Below are 22,316 nucleotides of genomic sequence, written 5' to 3' on the forward strand. Positions count from 1 at the left end.
GATAACAGAATATTAGAGGTTTCTACCGGTTTTTTTCAAAGGTTGGTTTGGAGTTTTTCTCTTCAGTCTGTGAGCATGATGAGGTCAGATTGGGAGATCAGCTCTGCCTAGTTTTGATCAGAGTTTGATTGAGGTTAGTCTTTACTCAATCTGTAGCTCAGTGCTGAATAATGCTGCTGGCAGCGGTGATGGAAAAGCCTGCAGCTACAACATAAAGCAGCAATCATAAGGACAATGGAAAATAACTGTGTTATGTGTCCACAGATGTACTTCAACAGCACTTTGACGGACTCATCCAAGCTGCTCAAGCCCCTACTGGTCTTCTCCTTCATCATCTGTGCCATCATTTGTGGTCTGACCCGGATTATTCAGTACAAGAACCACGCTATCGACGTCTACCTGGGCTTCCTGCTCGGAGGAGCTATCGCCGTCTACCTGGTAGGGGCCAGTCCAGTCAGCAGCCTCTTTTCCAACGGTGTTACCTTTTCAAAAGGCCTGTTTGGAGGTGGTTTTGTTCTCTTAAGTTTGAGAGCAGCAGTCCTTCATGATGAAAGTCATTGGGATTCATTCGTTGGAGTACCTAATTTCAAATTAATTCATCAAGTAATTGCTGAGATATTTTGATCTGGACCAAAGTGGTGGACTGTCCAACTGACAGATGTTGTGCTCATAGAGGCACACTGCTGACATTTCTAAAAAAGTATAACCCAATTAATTCATGTGCAATTAAATCCTCATTGCACTCTGTTTTGTTAAACCAGAAATTATTCTTAAAGCTCAAGGTTTTCTGAAAATCTGTTCAACTATTCAACAAATAAGTCATGAAGGTATCAAGTAAACTTAGTAAAATGTTTCACTGTAGTTTATGTTTCTGTTTCCTCTGTTTCCAGGGGTTGTACGCTGTTGGGAATTTTCAGCCGAGTGAGGAGGCCAGTGCCAGTCCCCCTCCAATGCTACACCGCCCCCCCTGCTCCCTGCCTCACATAAGCCAGGAGGCTGTACTCCACCACCTGCAAATGAAAGCCAGCATGGCTGGGGAGGCTGGCATACCCACCTCCCACTCTGAGGGCCTCCTCCACAGAGGCCTTCAACAGCAAAGACCTGATGACAGTCTGAAGCGTTCCAGTGCAGACGTAGAGGTGATCTCCCCACGCAGCCCTCAAAGTAAAGACGCCATGGTGACCTTTAGCCACACCCTTCCTCGGGTCCACACCCCCCAGGCCATGGCAGCGTATGAGGAAGCAGCCAGACGTCATGCTGCCACCCTCCACCATGCCTCCATGGACTCCAGCCGCTCAAAGCAGCTTCTGTCTCAATGGAAAAGTAAGAACAACAACCATAAGTGCTCCCTGCAGGTCCCAGACTCCTTCTCCTCCTCTGTAGATTCCTCATCTGGCCAGTCCTCCCAGCATCCGCACCACCACGGCAGCATGGAGCTCCGATCCAGCTCTGAGCCATCTGCTATGGGCCTGAATGGAGGCTTTGATGGTCATGCATACATGTCCAAACTGGCAACAGGTGCTAGTACCACTCTGCCCAGTAACTGTAGCGGCATCACCGGAGGGGCCAGGATATCCATGCAGTCTAGACCTGGATCATCACAGCTGGTCCACATACCGGAGGAAGCTCATGAGAATTACAACACCACCTCCCCAAAGACGGGGGGAGGAGTAGGGAGTGAGGGGGTGTCAACAATAAACAGCACAGTACAGGCAAACTGGCAAAGGGCAGCAGAGAAGACTACAGCCTGCAGGACTAACGATAATGGGCAGAACACCCAGCCACGAATCCTGCAAGTGATTGCCATGTCCAAGCAGCAGGGCCTACTGCAGACCCATTCCAAGAGCTTAGATGAGAGCAGCATAGGCTGCGGCACCAGCGGGACTTGCCAAGGTTCTGTTCGTTACAGGGCACTAACTGATCAAGACCCCACCAGCACCACAGGGCCCAGCTCACTAGGGAGCACCACAGGCAGTATTTCAGGGAGCACTGGAGCAATTGTCAGAGTAGAGGCCCACCCTGAAAACAACAAGCCGGTGATCCAAGCTCCGTCCACAGATGGAAGCGGATCATGGAGGTGGCGCTCCCTGGATCATGGCACTGGAGCAGGTGGAGGCACAGGGCCCAGTGGAACAGGAGGAGGATCAGGAGGAGGAGGTGGGAGTTTGAGGCAGTCCTTTGAGCTCAACGATCTAAACAGAGACTCGGAAAGTTCGGACTCGGTACGTGAAGGGTCGATTGACAGGAAGCGTGTCAATCACATTGTTACCACCACTGCCACTGTTAGCACCCCACCCATAGTTACTGTTCACACCCAGAACACCGGCCAGTCAGAGCACAGGCTCCACCCCCAGGGCCTCTCTACCATACGGGTCACTCCAGGGGATGGTAGTGGTTCTGGATCTGGAGGAGGAGGTGGCGGAGGAGGAGGAGGAGGAGGGGGTGGAGAGAGTGCTTCAGAAACACCCTCCGTCGCCTCCAGTCGTGAATCCACACTGCGGAGAAAAGGCAATAATATCATCCTGATTCCAGAGAGAGCCAACAGCCCCGACAACGCCCGGAACATTTTCTACAAGGGAACGTCGATAACTCCTGTTTTCAAGGACTAACGTGCGGAGCGGCACGAGACGTCTGAGAAGATGTAGCTAAAAATGCAAGACAGCTGGATTTTTCAGAGAACCCCATATCTGTGACAAGTCAGTATTACCTGCCATTGTATATTACCATAATAACTTCAAAAGAAAAGGTTTTATTCAGCATGAGATTTTTGTACATGTTTACACTAAATCACAACCTTTTAAGTGTTGTAGAAATAATCACTGTGTACTTTTGTGGTCACTCCAAAGGAAACCTATTGTAATGTCGATGCTGTGCCAGTGCTTTGGGAACAGGAGAACCTTTTATAAACAGTTCCGTATGTTTTGGATATAAATCATCAGAAAAAAAGAAAAAAGCAAGTCGCACAGTGACGTCCAAACTGTAGCAAACCACAGCAAAATAATTGTACCATAGCTGTGGAGCCAGTGTTTACTTCCCTGCACTGTAAATACTGTGTATGTTTGAAAAGGGTGCTACACCACAAAATACTATTTACTATACAACATACTGTACAATTTGAATAGATAAAGAAAGAATTATTTTAGATGGAGCAACAATGACATTAATATGTGACAGAGATATGTTTTGTATTTCGTCTCTTTTCTGTACAGATACCACATACTCAACAGAATACTGTTTTGAACCATAAGTGTGCTTAGCATTCCTTCTGTAGCTATGAAGTCAAATATGCTGTGACTTGCACTGAAATATGTGTTTACTGTACCTTGTATAGTGTAAACCCTGACCTTATCTTGATATCCATTTGGATTTCCTACCAATTCCATATCTACAGCACAAAAGAGCAGAAAAACAGCAAAACAGTGGAACGTCATGCTAACTTAACCTTAAATATAATCAGTCCATCTGCAAAACTCAATGCAATACTCGACCTCAAGCTACCCACATGAATTAGGCAGGTTTTCATCTGCGTAAAAGCAGCCATCGCAGCTATCAAATGAACATTCTGAGAGACACACTTGCTGCTGTCAAACCCACAACCAAATGCTAACATCACCAGACTCACAGCGAGGTAGTAAATTTAGGGGAAAGGCAACAGGCAGGTCCAGGACTTCCAAGTCTTGTATGGACGTGGATCTCTCCCAGTGAAATTACAAAAGGTGAACAGCGGCCATACCAAAACGATTTCTCGGAAACAAAGCTAAAAATAATTAAAACTGATGATGGCCATAGCATACACTTAAGCCACGTTTCCATCAGAAATTTTTGGTATAGTACCTGTAGAACCCTAGAAACATGTGCCGAGACCCTCGAGCCGTTTAGCGTTTCCACCGCAGACAGTACTCTTAACAGACGTTTGTTGTCACTCATGCTCCGTCCATCTCACCTGGTTTATCGTCCACAGAACAAAGCTGCACAGCGATATTTCAGAGCAAAAAAGAACAGTCTGGAGTGAGAGTCTCTCCAGATGGGATATTTAAAATTAGCTGGGTTGTGCATTTAGTCCTTGTCAGGCAAGAGCAGGTGAGTAGTGCTGCGGAACAACGCTATGCCATGCAGTTCACCTAATGTGGTTTAAATTCATATACATCTTTTAAACGTTTAAAAATCTAAAATCTCTGAAGCCAGCCCATTCTCATTCCAAAGTCATCAAATAACACCACTTTGTTAGTGATTTTGGCATCAGAAACCTTTCGCAGCGGTATGGGTCCAAAACGCAGGTGTTCACTTCCAATGTAGAGCCAAACCATGATGTTGTTTTTCTAAACCTAACCATGTGCTTTTCTTGACGTTGGTAGGAACATCAACAGCAGATGCACAATGACACCTAGCCTGTAATATGAAGACGTGAAAGTCCATTGACAAAGCAGTGACGTGACGACTTTGGATGAGAATGTGTTGCTAGCGTATGTCGTAAGAGAGACAATTAAAACAAATGTCATGTCTAGAGTCATCATCGTAACATTTAAGTTGTGTTGATTGATTCACGTCATCAACTCGTGCACTGAGTGAGCATGCAAGCAAACCTTCCACCTTAAAAGTTGCCAGTAGCTGCCAGCGCGAGACTTTGAGTCGCACAGTGAATTCAATTTTGTTTTCTCAGTCTGTAGCTGCTGCTAGAGTCCACGAAACATCCCTGACACACCAAGCCGACGGTCGGCCATCGACCAAAGTCGGGTCGTCGGTGAGCGTCTGTCGCCCTAGTTTTTTCGGCGTCGGCGGCTTTTCGGCCGATTGAGCATGTTGAATCGGCAGTGGAGCTTGTCGGTGAGAGAGATCACTCTGATTGGCTGTTCAGGTTTTATTTCCTCGCCCCTGTAGCGAGTGACTCTGCCTGTAGTGAAACCGGGGCTAACCGGTGCTTCCTCCTCAGGCTCCACTTCACTCAGCTGCCCCACAGACCCGCTGCTTCTTCACACTTTAACCTGAATAACAAACCGGAGCTAGCTGGGAGCGGCTAGCGGAGCGTTAGCCGCAGCATGACCGGAGGGAAGCACAGCCAGTTAGCCTCCGCTAGTCTCTGAGCTAGCCCCGGCTCTCCGTTTGGATCCAACCGGAGCACCGAGCCCTGGTTTGTTATTCAGGTTAAAGTGGGAAGAAGCAGCGGGTTTATCGGGCAGCTGAGTGAAGTGGAGCCTGCGGAGGAAACACCGGGACCGTCTGGATGTAATAGTCCGTGGAGGTGCTGCGGTGCTCGGCTGCACAGATAGGAAACCCCTCGGCTGACAGGATGTACCACTCTCTCACTCCGCTCTCTCTCACGCAGGCGCAGAACGTACGTGCTACTTGGCCGTCAGATGTAGTCCGTGTAGTGTGTTCAGATGCAACTGACACAGGGCGACGTGAGGCGACGTAGACGAAGCAACAGTTGGCTTTTCGTCTTTGTGCCAAGGAGTTGTTGGTCCAAAAATAGTTCCAAAGGTTGCAAAACATAAGTACCACCATATCTCATTTTCTGTTCCTACTTGTGTATGTTGCTTTGTTGGGCTACAAAAGTTGCTGGAAGGCTTTTTTTATTACCTAAGGTGGAGGCCACCAGCCTTTGTGCTGAGCTAAACATATCAGGGACCTGTTCCTGTACTGGATGCACAGAGGTCAGACTGCTATTGGTCTTCTCTTCTGACTCTGAGTCAGATAGCAAACATATTTCCCAAAATGTTGCAGTGTTTTTTTAAATCATCCTTTTCTTATAAAAAGCACTGTGCTCGCCATAGTCAGAAATCAAACCTGATTTGTCGTGCAGGTACAACATGTAGCATTTTGACAAGGATATACAGTACTGCTGTTAGATTGTAATACCTCAGTATAACTGTCATCATTTAAGGAAAATGTTTTGGGATCTTTGGCTTGGCTGAGCGAGATAAGCGTGGAATCCACTGGAAGAGCAGCACCTTCTTCCAGATTTGTGCTGTCAAAGAATTTCCTTTTGTGCCATAAAGCAACCAGCAGATTTTCTACCAGATCCAACCCATGTAAATCAAATGCTATAGGCTAGTAGAGATCGCCAGTTCTCTGAGAAACAGTTTCCTTATGCTGCTGGTAGTGATCTCAAATGAAATAGTCTTTCTTTCCTTTTTAATTCTTCTTCTTTTTTTTTTTTTTGTCATTAACTCAAAGTCCAATCAGGACCGTGACTGTTGGGAAAAAGCTGAAAGAAGACTGTTTCTCAGTTGAGGACTTACAGAGTCTGTTTACAGTGGTTTACAAGATAGTGCATATCATTCATTAGTATCTCAGTGGTTAAATAAGCACCCACTGGATATAAACTGAATTTGATACAAACACAGCATTGGCACCAAGTGTGCTATGAAAGTATTTAGCCAGAGTGACTATATGAGAAGATTTGCCAAAGCTAAAATGTTTCATTGAAAAGAATATAAATCACCAGATGTAATTTTCAGTATTTGTATAGCTAGCCTGCATTATAGTGTACATGATTTATTCTATACCCCAATAACATTTGCATGGTCACTTTTCTATAGTGCATATCACAATATTTTTTATCATAAATGTGTTTTTAAAAATATCCAAAAAATTGAATTTACAGATGTGTTTAACAGTATGTTCTTTATTTCTGTGTTTCATGGTGAGAGTTATATGACAATCTTTTTTTTTTTATTTTATCTAAGTACTGTTGCCCCTTCAGGTCAATACTACAGGCTGGTTTTGTTTTTCACTCTGGAACGTTTTTATTTGAAATGTGTACATAATTTAATAAACGTGTGAAAATAGCTGAGGTTTTGATTCGAGCTGAATCAAACTCGTAAAAAGAAAATACTTATTTTCAAAGTACAAGTCCAGCTGGCTTGAGTATTTTAAAGACATTGTTGTCTTATTTAAACCACACAGCTTTGAGTGCTTCGAGCTCTTACGTTGCTGAATTGGGTTTTAATTCTCACCTCAGAATCATTTCTTGTACCCACTGCGGTACAGGTCATCACTACAGGCTGGGTTTCCTTTTTTTACTTAAATCAAGTTGCCACTCGCTCTCTATGGTACCTGTGTACAGCTTTGACAAGACATGAAACGTAAAAGAACACTGGGGGTTGTTGGAAATTGTGGAACACAAACAGTTCAGCCTGAGTTAGTGAGGTGCATTTTATAAAGATGGCTTTCCTATCACAGAAACACTGTCTCCTCTACTGGCTACCATACAGTGTCAAGTTTAATGCAAGCCTTAAAAAGATGATGTGTTTCAGTGGCTCAGCTTTGACGGTTAAATTCCAATCAGTTGTGATTAAAAGTTGTAATTTCTTTAGGATTAACACTCTCTCCCAAATTATCTTTTCCTATGCAATTGTACGGGATAAAATGGAGAATTCAGTGGTGCTTTACTGTCTTAAAAGAAAACACTTCATTTTTCTTTTGGCTTTGTTTTTCTAATTGGCAACAAATCCCTTGAGAGACCAAAACCAACAATGAGTTTGTCAGTCTCTTAACACGTAACGACTCCCTGCTCGGTCTGCGGCCCTCTGTGTAGACTCATACACAGCTGTGACAGTAAATATGGATATCCAAAGATGGATGTTGCTGCAAAGAAGCTACATATTTAAAACATGGAGGCTTTACACACATCGTCATGTTAGCACTGAAGATACAATCAGCACAGTTTCAAGATGGGCACGCAAGATCAGTGTCATCAGTTCAATGTCTGTATCAGTATCAAACGTATCACGTGTCACCTCTTCTGTTCCTGAGGTCCTGTTTATACGACAGTTTCAATTGTAATAAACTTTAGTTGCATTTTGGCTGATCGTTTACACGACAGCGGCGTTTTGGGTGCCTGAAATCACGTTTTGAAAAATAAATTCCAGAGCGCAGTTTTTTGGAAACAGCACCGTTGTCATGCAGACTTGCAATATGCCGTTCCTCTGATGCCGCTCCAGTCAGTAGGCACGCGGGAGAAAGTCGACATCACAACAACAATGGCGGACTCCCGAGCTCTGTTTGTGCTGCTCACCGTGTTGACTTTTATCAAGGCTTCTCCAGCAAAGTGTAGATTTACTGTAGCAACTCCACCTCGTCGTCCATCCAGAGAAACGTTTGTGCGGCTGCCATTTTGTTTGTTAATACACCACCGCTCTGTTGAAGGAAGCGCATGTGCATTACAAAGTCAGACTGCCAACTAGTGGCCTGGCATGTGTACTACAGCATTTTTGGTCATTTTTGTGTATCTGTGTGCACCGCGATTGTTATCAAAATGTTACCGAAACAAAAATGAGAAATGATTCTGTTTTCAGCGGATCGTTTTCATTTAAACATGGCCTGAGTTATGACATCAAATAATAACAAGAGAAGTATTTGTAAAGGTTATTATGATGTCACAGTGAAGCTGACCTTTGACCTTTTGGATATAAAATGTTGTTACTTCATCTTGTTATCCAGTTAGACACTTGTGTGAAGTTTTGTCGTAATTAGCGCATGAATTCTTGAGTTATGACCAAAAATGTGTTTTGTGAGGTCACAGTGACCTTTGAAAAATTCTAATCAGTTATTTTTCGGTCCAAGTGGACGTTTGTGTCAAATTTGAAGGAATTCCTTCAAGGTGTTCGTAAGATATCGCATTCAAATGAATCAGATGGATGCAAGGTCACAGTGACCTTTGGCAACCAAATTTTAATCAGTTCACCTTTGAATTCAAGTGGACGTTTGTGCCAGATTTAAGGGAACTCTCTCATGGTCTTCTCGAGATATCGTTCACTAGAATGAGACAGAGGCAAGGTCATGATGACCTTGATCTTTGATCTTTTACCAAGTAACACATTTATCCTTGAGTCCAAATGGGTGTTTGTGCCAAATTTGAAGAAATTCTCAAGATGTCGACTTCACGAGAATGAGACAGACAAGGTCGCAGAGAACTTAACCTTTGACCATCACGATCTAATCAGTTGGTTCTTAAATCCAAGTAAATGTTTGAGCCAGATTTGAAGATTGATTGCGTTCATGAGAATGGGACAGACGGACAGACAACCCAAAAAAATAATGCAAGAGTATATTTATTGGCAAAAGTTATGAAGTAGTTATATTTGGGGCAGCAGGACCGCGTTTATAGGATTGAATCGAGATAAACTACAGTGTGTGAACTCATGCTAATGAAGGAACACGTCAACCAGTGCAACAGTGCGGCTCACCGCCATGTTTGCGGGCTACAATATAATTCTTTGGCACAGAGGAAGACAGGCTTTGAAACACGTCCTGTACTTGTTAGCATGATGCGCAGATTGTTGCTTTTGGTCTGAACATTGGATTTGACGACACTGAGAGAAATATCACCAGATTGATCAATTATTGTTCTCACAACACAAATGAATGACTGGCTCAGCTAATGCTAACAGAGCTACTAATGGAGGATAAAATAGAGAAATACGACTGCCTTCAGAAATCATAGAAAACATATAAGAGATTTCTTATGACGTGCAATACAACACAGCTAACCACTGAAACAATACTGCACTTAATTATTCAGTAATAACATTTCATACCAGCATATTTACAGCAGACATATCAAAGAAGACTGCCGTTTGACTCTTTGCTTACAGTACGTGGTACTGTAGATGTGAAACCAGCCTGTATGACATCACCTGATCATGGCAATCTTTACAAAGTTGATCTAACACGATGTGAGGGTGCAAAACACAAGTTACATTCTTTAGATCAAAGCCTTAACATTGACCATGCTCCCTTTAGGATGACACACAGAAAGAACCGAAATCCCCCCAGAGTAACATATCGAATATGCTGATTGGATATAAAGAAAACTGACATGGCGTGAGAATTTCTATGGCGTTGTTTTAAACAATTTGTCTGATTTAGAGTCTTTCCCAAAGGCCTGTGAAATCAAAGAGTGTAATGTGACACGTGGGTAGAAATGTAGATCCAATAAGTAGAACTGTGAATGGATGCTCTCTGCATGTGTAGCCTCTTGTGTTGTCCCTGGATGAATAATTAATGTTTTCTGATACTGTGATCAGCTGTATGAATTCTATGCAGCAAGAAGAAAATAAACTGTAAAAATGGATTTACCATCACTTGAGTCCAAAAAGAAAAACGAAGGTTCAGTAGTTACGTTTCTGTGTAACGATCAAAGTAGCAAAGTATTGATTGCTTCAAGGCAGCTGAGCCTGGCAATCACACGGAGTATTCAGAGCACGCTGATCAGGGTAGATGACAAATTGTGCATTGTCCAAATGACTGGAATAAATGTTTGCTATTTAAACCACTCAGTGTATGTCCTCTCATCCATGTGGCTGTTGTCAGACTCACAGTTTGTTTCACTATGACCTGAAAACCCAATTTACTGAAGTGGCTTTGCTGATGCCTGCGCAGCGAAATCTACACATGCACGTCTGGTTTAGACTCTAAAACTCAAGACTCATACAAACATTAAACTCACAAGTGAATTATAAGAAAGTTAACAATGGATACCGCAAAACTTCAATGAATAGCCCGGGCTGTTATTCCCTTAAAGGGATAGTGCACCCAAAACTGAAAATTCAGCCATTATCTACTCACCCATATGCCGAGGGAGGCTCAGGTGAAGTTTTAGAGTCCTCACATCACTTGCAGAGATCCAAGGGGAGAGGAGGTAGCAACACAACTCCACCTAATGGAGGCTGACGGCGCCCCAGATTCAAACGTCCAAAAACACATCATTGAAACCACAAAATATCTCCATACTGCTCGTCCGTAGTGATCCAAGTGTGCTGAAGCCCCAAACAACTTTTAATGTCGGCTTCAGGACACTTGGAATGCAACTCTCCAGTGAAAGTTGTGTAACGTGACTCATCAGCTCAGAGGAGCAGGTGAAATTCATATCAGGCTGAACTGCTTGGCATTATTTATTCATTTAATAATTTATCTGCGACCTCCCCTGATTAATCTGTTCACGCAGCAGATATACTGCACTGTAATGCTTTAATGAGCTAAACTTCAGAGCTGTCGACTCCATTTTTGCCCAGATGTGTCCTCAAAGATGAAAGCTTAATTTCACACATATTTAGGCCCGTTTTTCCCTCTCTTTCCAGAAAATCGTCTTTTTTCTCCGCTGCCCCCGCCACACTGTCTGTAACTTTGTCTCAGTGGAAGTGTAACAAAACTTGTTAGCATTGCTGTGTGTAATTATCATCATTTGCTTTAAAGTAGGTCATCAAAATTACAATGGCAGAGTTGAGTTTACTGAAGAAAGCTCGTCTTGTTGAGACGTGGAAGTGCTGTGCGAGTGTGGACAAATACACACAAACACATCATCGTACAGAGTAGATCTGTGCACAAATGCAAACACAAAGAAATGCTTTAGGTGCGCACAGATCAGCACATACATGACATGTTATTTTGACTCATGGAAAAGAGAAAAGAAAGAATGGAGGCTCATTTATGCTCCCTTTACGTATGAAAATACAGACAGTCATTTTTCCTCACCAGCACCGCCCTTATACTTCCATATGTCCTTTATGTTGGCATAGATGCAGCCAGTAGATGGCACTAGAGGGCGTTGTCAAAACTTCCTGAACACAAACGTGAAGGAGGTCGTAATAATGTCCCTTTAAATGTCATATAGCTGTTTCATCAAAATGAATATTTAAAAAATAATACATCCATAGAGCGTCTAGAAAGGTGTCGAATTAAAGTCTATATTTACCTGAAAAAAATAATTACAGTAGAGAAATAATTGTTTTAGAAATTTTGACGGGTCCAAAATATGTCAATATTTTGGTTTGGTTACGTGGGTTATAGAGGGGGGGCGGCGTCCCAGCAACACCACAAATTGATGTCTTTGTCCTCCAACAACAAACGCACGTGGCTGGGTTTAAGAAAAAAGAACAAGGGTTTGGCTTTACAATCGTACAGGAAGTGGACACTGGACTCCCGGGTCAAAGTCCGTGGTTGCGGACCCATCCACCACCCCTCCTGCCGGCCCCCACTGAGACTTCTGCTGCCTTAACTTTTTGTTGCATCTCCCCCAACGCCACTGTGCGCCGTTAAACTATATTGGCGACCTGCTGCGTGTCATGCCAACATGAAAGGACGTCTGTGTCTGATGCCTGATGTCACTGACCAAGCGCCAGTTTTTGACGATGACTCAGACTTCAGAGGCCCCATGTCAACAAGGTTTCTTATCGTCTCTGTCATACACTGATGGTGATGAAAATCTGGACAGGTCTACATCTCACTAATTTTGTAGCGCCGCTTTTTAGAAATCAGATCAAACTGTTATGTATGAACTAATCACACCATGATTAAACCATGATTTACTTTTGTAGCGAGTGCCCTGTGGGTCAACGGCCTTCCTTTCACAGCTAATGTTTCACCACAACCTGACACCTCAGTCTCCTTTTCCACTCTCCGCAAAGAGCCGAGTGATGGACCAGGACTGACTGAGGAGGCTGTGTGCTTCTATTTTTAGAAAAGCCACCAGGGATCAGATCTGGCTTCGCAGGGACCCAGGACATTTGGGGCAGCTTAAAAATATGAACTGAGACTATTTCAAGAAAACATTAATTATTAAACATGAATGAACTGAATAATTTGTTTTTTCCTGCATGTCGACCCTTTTCTGTGGAGCTCCTGCTGGGTCACACTGTAGAAAAAAAATGTAAATCCATGTGCACTCTTTTGTTTTCTGTGTCGACAGTTTTTTGACTGTTGTATTTTACCACTTTTATGTCCTCTGGGTATCAGCCTGTAGAGGTTTCTACCACACCCTCAGATGCACTTTTTTAATATCCCTTATTTCCTTTCGTTTTGTATTTATGTATGTGAAACAAATAAAGTTAAAACAATAGCAAAACATAGAAAAGGTTTACATTTTCAAAGTGAGCCCAGTCTCACTCGCAAGTCATCAAAATCCGGTTCTTGGGCAGTGACTTGCGGCGTCAGAAACCAACAAAAAAAGATGATATGCAGCCAGTTGCCGTTTAACAGCAACCGGTGGCGTCAGGGGGAAACTACTCACCCATATGTCACCTGCTGATGCCTGCGCAGCGAAATCTACACATGCACGTCTGGTTTAGACTCTAAAACTCAAGACTCATACAAACATTAAACTCACAAGTGAATTATAAGAAAGTTAACAATGGATACCGCAAAACTTCAATGAATAGCCCGGGCTGTTATTCCCTTAAAGGGATAGTGCACCCAAAAATGAAAATTCAGCCATTATCTACTCACCCATATGCCGAGGGAGGCTCAGGTGAAGTTTTAGAGTCCTCACATCACTTGTGGAGATCCAAGGGGAGAGGAGGTAGCAACACAACTCCACCTAATGGAGGCTGACGGCGCCCCAGATTCAAACGTCCAAAAACACATCATTGAAACCACAAAATATCTCCATACTGCTCGTCCGTAGTGATCCAAGTGTCCTGAAGCCCCGACATAAAAAGTTGTTTGCTCAAAATGAGCAAACAACTTTTTCCTGGTCCATCACTCGGCTCTTTGCGGAGAGTGGAAAAGGAGACTGAGGTGTCAGGTTGTGGTGAAACATTAGCTGTGAAAGGAAGGCCGTTGACCCACAGGGCACTCGCTACAAAAGTAAATCATGGTGTAATCATGGTGTGATTAGTTCATACATAACAGTTTGATCTGATTTCTAAAAAGCGGCGCTACAAAATTAGTGAGATGTAGACCTGTCCAGATTTTCATCACCATCAGTGTATGACAGAGACGATAAGAAACCTTGTTGACATGGGGCCTCTGAAGTCTGAGTCATCGTCAAAAACTGGCGCTTGGTCAGTGACATCAGGCATCAGACACAGACGTCCTTTCATGTTGGCATGACACGCAGCAGGTCGCCAATATAGTTTAACGGCGCACAGTGGCGTTGGGGGAGATGCAACAAAAAGTTAAGGCAGCAGAAGTCTCAGTGGGGGCCGGCAGGAGGGGTGGTGGATGGGTCCGCAACCACGGACTTTGACCCGGTGTCCTGAAGCCCCGACATAAAAAGTTGTTTGCTCAAAATGAGCAAACAACTTTTTATGTCGGGGCTTCAGGACACTTGGATCACTACGGACGAGCAGTATGGAGATATTTTGTGGTTTCAATTATGTGTTTTTGGACGTTTGAATCTGGGGCGCCGTCAGCCTCCATTAGGTGGAGTTGTGTTGCTACCTCCTCTCCCCTTGGATCTCTGCAAGTGATGTGAGGACTCTAAAACTTCACCTGAGCCTCCCTCGGCATATGGGTGAGTAGATAATGGCTGAATTTTCATTTTTGGGTGCACTATCCCTTTAAAGGTGGCAAAAGACCATCTGGGGCGGGCAGGAGGGGTGGTGGACGAGTCCAACAAACCTTGAAATTCACAGAGAGAGCGGTTTATAAAGCCAACCCCTGTTATTTTTTCCAGAACCCAACCACGTGTGCTTGTTGTTGAAGGAAGGAAAAATGTCAGTTTGTGGTGTTGTACCAGCGTAGTGCTTTTATTTTGAAAGAGACTGTATGCAAACTGTACATTTCCTGTGAAAACAGAAGTGTATTTTGAAAACAGACAATGCATGTAACAGGCTGAAGTTGACACGGCGTCCCAGAACGTCAACAACCAACACACCCAGGGTACCTTGGACGTCATATGTGGACGTGGAAAGTCCATGACCAAACGTGGACATGTGACGAGGTCACAGTGAGGATGGGTTGTTGAAGGGGCTCAACAGCATCCTGAAGTCACTGCAGTTAATACAGAAATTGAATTCTTCTCAGTGTCAAGAGATTACGCAAAAGCACTGCTGGGTTTACAAAGATTAAAAAACCGAAACATTACCGTCCCAAGAAGCTGAACAGACTGCTCTCAAAGCATGCAGTCATGTCAAGTTAACAGTGAATAATTCACATAGCTGTGGTCAATAATTTAACAATACACACTGGAAATGCTAAAGTTGTCTCTTTCAAAAGGATGAAGAGCCTGACAAATTATTTAAAGGTGCATTGCGCTGTGTCCTACATTAGGTCTGTGGAGATCTATTCCTGCTGTGATTTGGGAAAAGAGGACAGAAGCACTGCGCAGCTTCCAGTTTCACGCTTTGTGTCATCCATAGATGATTGATGTTGGTCTTAGTGTCACATCTGGCTGACTGGCTGTTCACATACATCAAAAATGTTGATTAAATCTGTATTGCATAATATGTTTCACATTAACTTGAATCACATGACTGGATGAGATGGGTTTGTAGCAGAGACAAAGGAGCTGGGAATGAGCTAACTCAGCAGCTCTATGCAGACACGTCTCAGCTAATAGGTTTGGTTCAGCTGCAAATAGACTTTAAGCTTCAGTCTAACAGCTGGACCACCCTAGAAACAATTCATAGGCAGCCTTTTCGAGCAAACAGGCTTGCTTGGGGCGCCCTGGTGACCTGGTGGTTGAGTCAGACACATGTAGCTGCTGCGTTCCAACAGGGGACCTTTGCTGCATGACACACTCCTCTGTCCCCCCATGTTTCCTGTCTGTCTCTCTGCTGTCACCATCAAATAAAAGTGGAATGGAAAAACTGGTGAATGCAGCGGGGACATTTAGCTGCTAACGAGCCAGGGACCGGTTGTGCAAAACACCTAAAGTTTTTCTCCTTAAATAAGGCTTAATTTCCCTTTCACTGAGGGACTTTCACAGCTGAACAGAATCCCTTAAAAGGTCTCCTTACTTAAGGAAAAACATTAACTCATTTACTGCATTGAAAGCGATTTTACAGCAGTAAATGTCTCCATGGAGATTGTTTGTTTGGAAGAAAAGAAAACAATATTGGTCAGAGGAGGAAAAGATTGTACGTGTGGAGGAACACAATCACAGAAAGCACAAACTACAAAGTAAATTTTAAAATACCAGACAACTGAACGACTGTAGGAAGAAGCAACGGAAATTAATTCAGTCAAACTAAAGTGTAAAATCAAAAGTGTCTCCGTCAGGTTCTCCTGGTCGCAGAACACTTTTCTCGGGTGTGTTAGTATTTTTAATTTACACCATAAACTCTGTCATGTTGCAGTTAAGATAGAGTCATAGGTACCGTACCTTACCGTACCGTTAGACTCAATTAAACCATTTCATCCACTGATGAACGCCACTGGACGCAGTTCAAACCTTCAGAAATTCTCCAGTAATTTCTGGGTGATCTCAGAAATGTTTGGTCCGGTCTAAGAGGTCCACATCTCCAGATCTAATGCAGTGGGTGACAGTCTTCTCATGAGCTTTAGTTACAGTATATTAATCATGGATCAGAATTAATGTAGTTGCAGAAATGTATGTTAAAACACTGTATAATAACACCACATATATATATTTGTACTAATGCCTTATACATATGTCACGCTGGTTTGTTTAGTGACCTTTTAGTCACATTAAATGGCTGGACCAGACACCATGACTCACACTGATTGGTCTCTCAGTGATGAGTCACACAGCCTCTGACTCAGGATGACCTGATGTAATAGGATACATGTGATAATAGGCAGCATTCTTCAAAGCAGCTCCACTCCCAGCTGTCAGCAGCTAAAGGTTACGCCTCAATTTGTTCTCTCCGATGTACGAAAAGTGTCTGTGCTCAGTGGACTCAGTCAAAGGTGGTGACTTATAAACTTCAGTGGAAGATAGCTGTTCTCAGGTCCGTCAGTGGAGCAAACGTTGGCTTCATATTAGCTACTGACAAAAAGAAAATGACCTTTTATGTGGATTTTTGGAGCTGATCTCTCTGTGTCAAAGACCATGTATGTTTTTCACCATGTCACAACCTGAAAAGCCTAATGCACCAAGCTGCTGAAGGATACCCTGCGATATAAAACAATTTATAAAATGAAATACAGAAAGCAATGTGGAATGTGGGTGCAGAGTTTTCTGGCCTTTAAGGTGGCATCAGAGGTAGTAACAGTGCCGAAACCACATCTGTATAAAAAAGTGTGATGTTCTGACGATGTGTTATGTGTGCCACAGACCGTGGGAGATCCAAAAAGCTGCTGATAGCAGTTAGCAGCTAACTCAAAGACGAACAGCGGCTGCAAATGTCCACAAATTGGGAAAACAATGAGGTCCAGGAGCTTCTTACCCTCCGAGCAGAGGACGAGATCAGACGCCATATAACAGGGACAGAAAGCACTGCTGATGCATATGTTATACTGTATGTTAGTGATGGCCAAATGAAGCCTCATGAAGCATTTTCTTTATTTTCTGAGCCCACTAGATGGCACTCATGGTTTAAAAAGAGACGCTCAAAGAATGGCAATTCAGTGTGCTTTCAACTGTTTGTTCAACAAAAAGCGCCATCTAGTGGGCTCAGACAATAAAGAAAAGGCTTCATGAGGCTTCATTTGGCCATCACTACTGTATGTCACACTAGAAGCACACGGTGTTGTGTTACATATCTTTTGCCTCCATGATGCCGACATGCTGTCTAAAATTACACACTGGAGCGGCATGATGTGGCAACACATTCTCACTCCAACCTCGTCACATATTGACGTTTTGGTCATGGACTTTCCACCATGTGCAAGGTACCCTGGGTGCGTTGGTTGCTGATGTTCTGGGGCACTGTGCCAAGTTCTCTTCTTTCAAGATACACTTCCGTTTTCACAGGAAATTAAACGTTCACATACAGTCTCTTTCAAAATAACCGCACTACGTTAGTACAACACCACAAATGCTTTCTGACGCCGCAAGTCGCTGCCCAAGTGCCGGATTTCGATGACTTCGGAGTGAGACTATGCTCAATGTGGCCTTCTTTTGGCTCTATGTAAAAAATGCAAATGTGGCATGAAGAAGGGGCTTTGTAGCGGCCCTAGTTTACAGCAACCATAAAATGGTAAAAAAATAAAATTGCATCGTCTATGCATACAATATTTAATTGGTAGATAACTGCAGAAACATGTAACAGAGTGTGGATGGAAATTCTAGGGAGGGAAACTCAAAGGGTACTGAGATGCAACAACTACTGATGTTGCCCACAAGGCCTCAGGGTCCAACCAGTGTGCCTGATTAAAACTGACACAGAGCAGAGACGGGAGAATCTGTAACAGCGTGTGTGTGTGTGTGTGTGTGTGTGTGTGTGTGTGTGTGTGTGTGTGTGAGGCAGGTAGTCTGCATGCTATTTATATCACTGTCCCTCCAATGTGGGTTCATAGAAAACCCAAAGTGTAGCCTTTGAGAGCAGAGCAGAGAGACGCTGTCTGACCCTGCGTCCAGTCGCAGCTCAGTCCACCTCTGTAAGACCTGGTTTGCCCCAGAAGCACTCAAACAGATGAGCGGTGCTGTTTTTACTTTGCAGACCTTAAAACAGTTTGATCAAAAGTGTCACAATCAGACAGAAGTGTGAGCCGACAGATGATAGAGAGCCTAGAAACAAATATTCTCTCTCGTTCATTCCCCTTTCATTCTCTAATAAGCCCGACTTCTCCTCCTTTGTAGCCATCTCTATCTTTCTTCCGCAAGGTTGCTATGGCAACAGGGTCCCTGTCTCAGTGTATATTGTCTCCAAAATGAAAGACCAAAACCTCTGTGCGTTGAGCTGGAAGCGCTCAGTGATGTGATGATTCTGGCTTCCTGCGACCAAACAGGGATAATTGTTGCAGAATAAATACAGTCTCTGCCTTCTCATCGTGAAGAGGGCTGAAACAGAGGTCTTTCATGTAACTCAAACTTAAAGGGGTAGTTACAATATTTTGGAGTGGGGTTGTATGAAGTACTGATCCACAGACAACATGTTACATACAATGATGTCATGTCGGAGGGTACTGCGGGATTACGGAGCACCGGGTCATTGAGACAAGCCATCCAGTCCCTGTATGGCCAAAGTGAGAGCTGTAGTGAGTTCTCTGTAGATCTTGGTCTCCGCTAGGATTCCTCCTAGGAATCTCAAGGTGCAGCCGGGGGGAGGAAGGGTCAGCTTTGGGAACCTCAGAATTGTGTCTCTGCTTTTTGCAGATGATGTGGTTCTGTTGGCTTCAAGCAGTCAGGATGAGAGTCAGCCACCAAATCTGAGGTCATGGTTCTCTGCTGGAAAATGGTGGACTGCCCCCTCTGGGCTGGGGGAGAGTTACTACCTCAAGCGATGGAGTTCAAGTATCTCAGGGTCTTGTTGACAAGTGAGGGCAGCATGGAGTGTAAGATGGATCAGCAGTTTGGAGCAGTGTCTGCAGTGACGCAAGCACTGTGCTGGACTGTCGTGGTGAAGAGGGAGCTGAGCCAGATTTTGATTTCCTGGTCCATCTCCATCCCAACCCTCACCTGAGGTCATGAGCTCTGGGTAGTGACCAAAAGAATGAGGTCGTGGATATGAACGTCTGAAATTGGTTTCCTCTGTAGGGTGTCTGGGCTCAGCCTTAGAGATAGGGGGAGGAGCTCAGACATCTGGAGGGAGCTCGGAGTAGAGCCGCTGCTCCTTTGAGTCGAAAGGGGTCAGCTGAGGAGGTTTGGGCGTCTGATTAGATGCCTCCTTGGTGCCTCCCATAAGCGGCGTTTCGGGCACGTCCCACTGGTAGGAGGCCCCGGGGCAGACCCAGAACACACTAGAGGGATTATAGATCTCATGTAGCAAGCATTGCTGGCAAGAGGGACGTCTGGGGTGCTTTGCTTGGCCTGCTCCCTCGTGACCCAGCCCTGGATAAACGGATGGATGGATGGATGGATGGATGGATGTCAGCACACCCCCAGTCTGGAGAAGCGGGCTAGAGTCTGATAATTCCTGGCAAAACTGTAAGTAATTTTTTTTTAGAAAATAATCACTTTGTGTGCAGGTCATATAAAGAATGAACGGAGTGGGAATGTGCCTCCCTTCCTCTCCTGTGGGTTTTACAGTACAGCTGCTGGCCTTGTCCTACTTCCTCTGATGGCAAAGAGGCAGAATGAGAAGCACTGAGAACACCAGAGATCCCCACAGTCCTCACTCTCACACAACCCTTCATGTCCCTGTCATGTGTATCTGCCATTTCTTAGATTTTCATTCTCCTTAGTTAAAGACAGTTGTGTTGTTGACAAGGTGTTGTTGCTTCAGAGATGCTCTTCTGCACACCTTGGTTGGAACCAGTGCTTATTTGACTTCCTGTTGCCTTTCTATCATCTTGAACCAGTCTGGCCATTCTCCTCTGACCTCTGGCATCAACAAGGCATTTTGGCTCACTGGATATTTTCTCTTTTTGGGACCATCCTCTGTAAACCCTAGAGATGGCTGTGCTGAAAATCCCAGTAAATACTCAGAGCAGCCCGTCTGGCACCAACAACCATGCCACGTTCAAAGTCACTTCAATCACCTTTCTTCATCATTCTGATGCTGATAACATATTTCTTAAATTTCAATAATCCAAAACCAACAAAAGCAGGACTAAATGTGACGTGTTGAGGGTGATGCCAGGTTGCTGTCCACACCAGAGGCGCATTTCTCCACACCGGGCAGCAAAAAATTCTGGTCTTGGCTCTGTTTAAATCACATGTAGAGCTCTGTCCCTCTCTGCTTGTGTGTGTGTATGAAGTGGAAGCGAGGGATGCATTTATATCATATTTAATATATCCTCTTATATAATTTGAAATAGATTATCAGTGTGCTTTCTTTCCGGTCACAGCACTTGACACCACGCTGCATACAGTGTGAGCAGCCCAGTTGGTTAACATGGGTGCTGAAAGCAAGCAGGCTGCGCTCCGTGGAAAATGGTCACGTGTCGAGTGTGAACCTGGTGTGAGACTGTGTGTTATTTGCACATCCACAGGTGCAGAATTAGAACTTCTTTTTATCAGTGTGCAAACTGTACCATGGCTCTTGAATGAGCTCTTCTCTGGCGGGTGGGGGGGTTGAAGGCGGCGCTCGCAGGTGCCTCAAAGAGAGGACTGACTGTGACTCATGTTGCACAGAAACATTCATGGCTGTAAGCATGTAGGTCTGCTTGCTTTCTGCCAGCACATCTGATAAATAATAATCAGTTAGCCACATCAAACCTCGACATAGATATGTAGCATGTGCCTGTATCTTTATTAAAGTGAATTAGTGATGAGTCACCCTCACGCATGCATGAATCATACATCAGTAATAGCCTGATTTCATGCATGATCCATACATGATGACGACGACGACACAGGGGCACAGGAACGCATGGTAAAATTAACATATTAATATTTTAAAGACCCCCAAAATTTCACAAATCATGTTTTCAGGGGAGCTCATGTCTTATTCTGCGTACTGGTGTCACACTTCAGAACAAGAGCACTAAGTGTGTTTCGTCTTATAAATACCTGGACCTCGTGTTAGACACACGTCTTTCTTTTAAGCCACACATTGAACCACTTGTGAAAGGCTGAAGCTGAAACTAGTTTTTAATTCAGTAATAGGAGCTGCTTCTCTCTCTTGGCTAAAAAACACTGGTCTCTGCTACATTCTTGACTGTGCTTGATTATGGGGATGTATTATACAGTGGCTGCAAAAGTTTGGGCACCCCTGGTCAAAATTTAATTTACTGCAAATAGTTAAGTAAGTAGAAGATGAACTGATTTCCAAAAGCCAAAAAGTTAAGGATGACACATTTCCTCAGTGTTTTAAACAAGATGACTTTTTAATTTCAATATTTGACAGTCAAAAAAAAAAAAAAAGAAAAATGAAAAGGACCTGAAGCAACAGTTTGGGCACCCTGCATGGTCAGTGCTCAGTAGCGCCCCCTTCTTCTAAACACTTCTTGTATCCAGCTCAGAGTCGTTCATTTCTTGTTTGGAGGATTTTCAGCCATTCTTCCTGCAGAAGGCTTCTAGCTCTGTGAGATTCTTGGGCCGTCTTCATGCTCTGCTCTTTGAGCTCTATCCACAGATGTTTAATGATGTTTAGGTCGGGGGACTGTGAGGGGCGTGGCCAAACCTTCAGCTGGCTCCTCTTGAGGTCGTCCATTGTGGATCTGGAGGTGTGTTTAGGATCATTGTCCTGTTGTAGAAGCCATCCTCTCTTCATCTGCAGCTGTTTTACAGATGCTGTGATGTTTGCTTCCAGAATGAATCCATTCTTCCCTCTACCTGTGAAATGTTCCCCGTGCCACTGGCTGCAACACAAGCCCAAAGCATCATCCATCCACCCCCGTGTTTAACACTTTGTTCTCCAAACATACCTCAAAGTTCTGTTTTACCTTCATCAGTCCACAGGACTTGTTTCCAAAAAGCATCAGGCTTGTTCACATGTTCCTTTGCAAACGCCTGACGCTGAATGTTGTGGTGAGGACACAGGAAAGGTTTTCTTCTGATGACTCTTCCATGAAGCTCATATTTGTCCAGGTGTGTCTGCACAGTAGAACAGTGCACCACCACTCCAGAGTCTGACAAACCTTCC

The 22,316-nt window shown here is 44.0% G+C and overlaps 2 protein-coding genes across 3 annotated transcripts in view; both read left to right on the forward strand.

Annotated features, from left to right (window-relative positions):
• LOC125881973 (phospholipid phosphatase-related protein type 4) overlaps positions 1 to 4,688 on the forward strand; it is a 48,632-nt gene extending 43,944 nt beyond the window's left edge. For both annotated transcript variants that reach the window (XM_049565507.1, XM_049565508.1), the window contains exons 6-7: positions 265 to 438; positions 891 to 4,688. In XM_049565507.1, the coding sequence (XP_049421464.1) occupies positions 265 to 438; positions 891 to 2,609 (1,893 nt within the window). In that variant the 3' untranslated portion in view covers positions 2,610 to 4,688. The remainder of the gene's footprint in view (positions 1 to 264; positions 439 to 890) is intronic.
• Positions 1 to 22,316, forward strand: part of LOC125882018 (uncharacterized) — a 381,147-nt gene that overhangs the window by 148,274 nt on the left and 210,557 nt on the right. The gene's annotated exons all lie outside the window — the stretch shown is intronic.

The sequence above is a fragment of the Epinephelus fuscoguttatus genome, linkage group LG21 (genome assembly GCF_011397635.1).
Source record: "Epinephelus fuscoguttatus linkage group LG21, E.fuscoguttatus.final_Chr_v1".
NCBI classification, from domain to species: Eukaryota; Metazoa; Chordata; class Actinopteri; order Perciformes; family Serranidae; genus Epinephelus; species Epinephelus fuscoguttatus.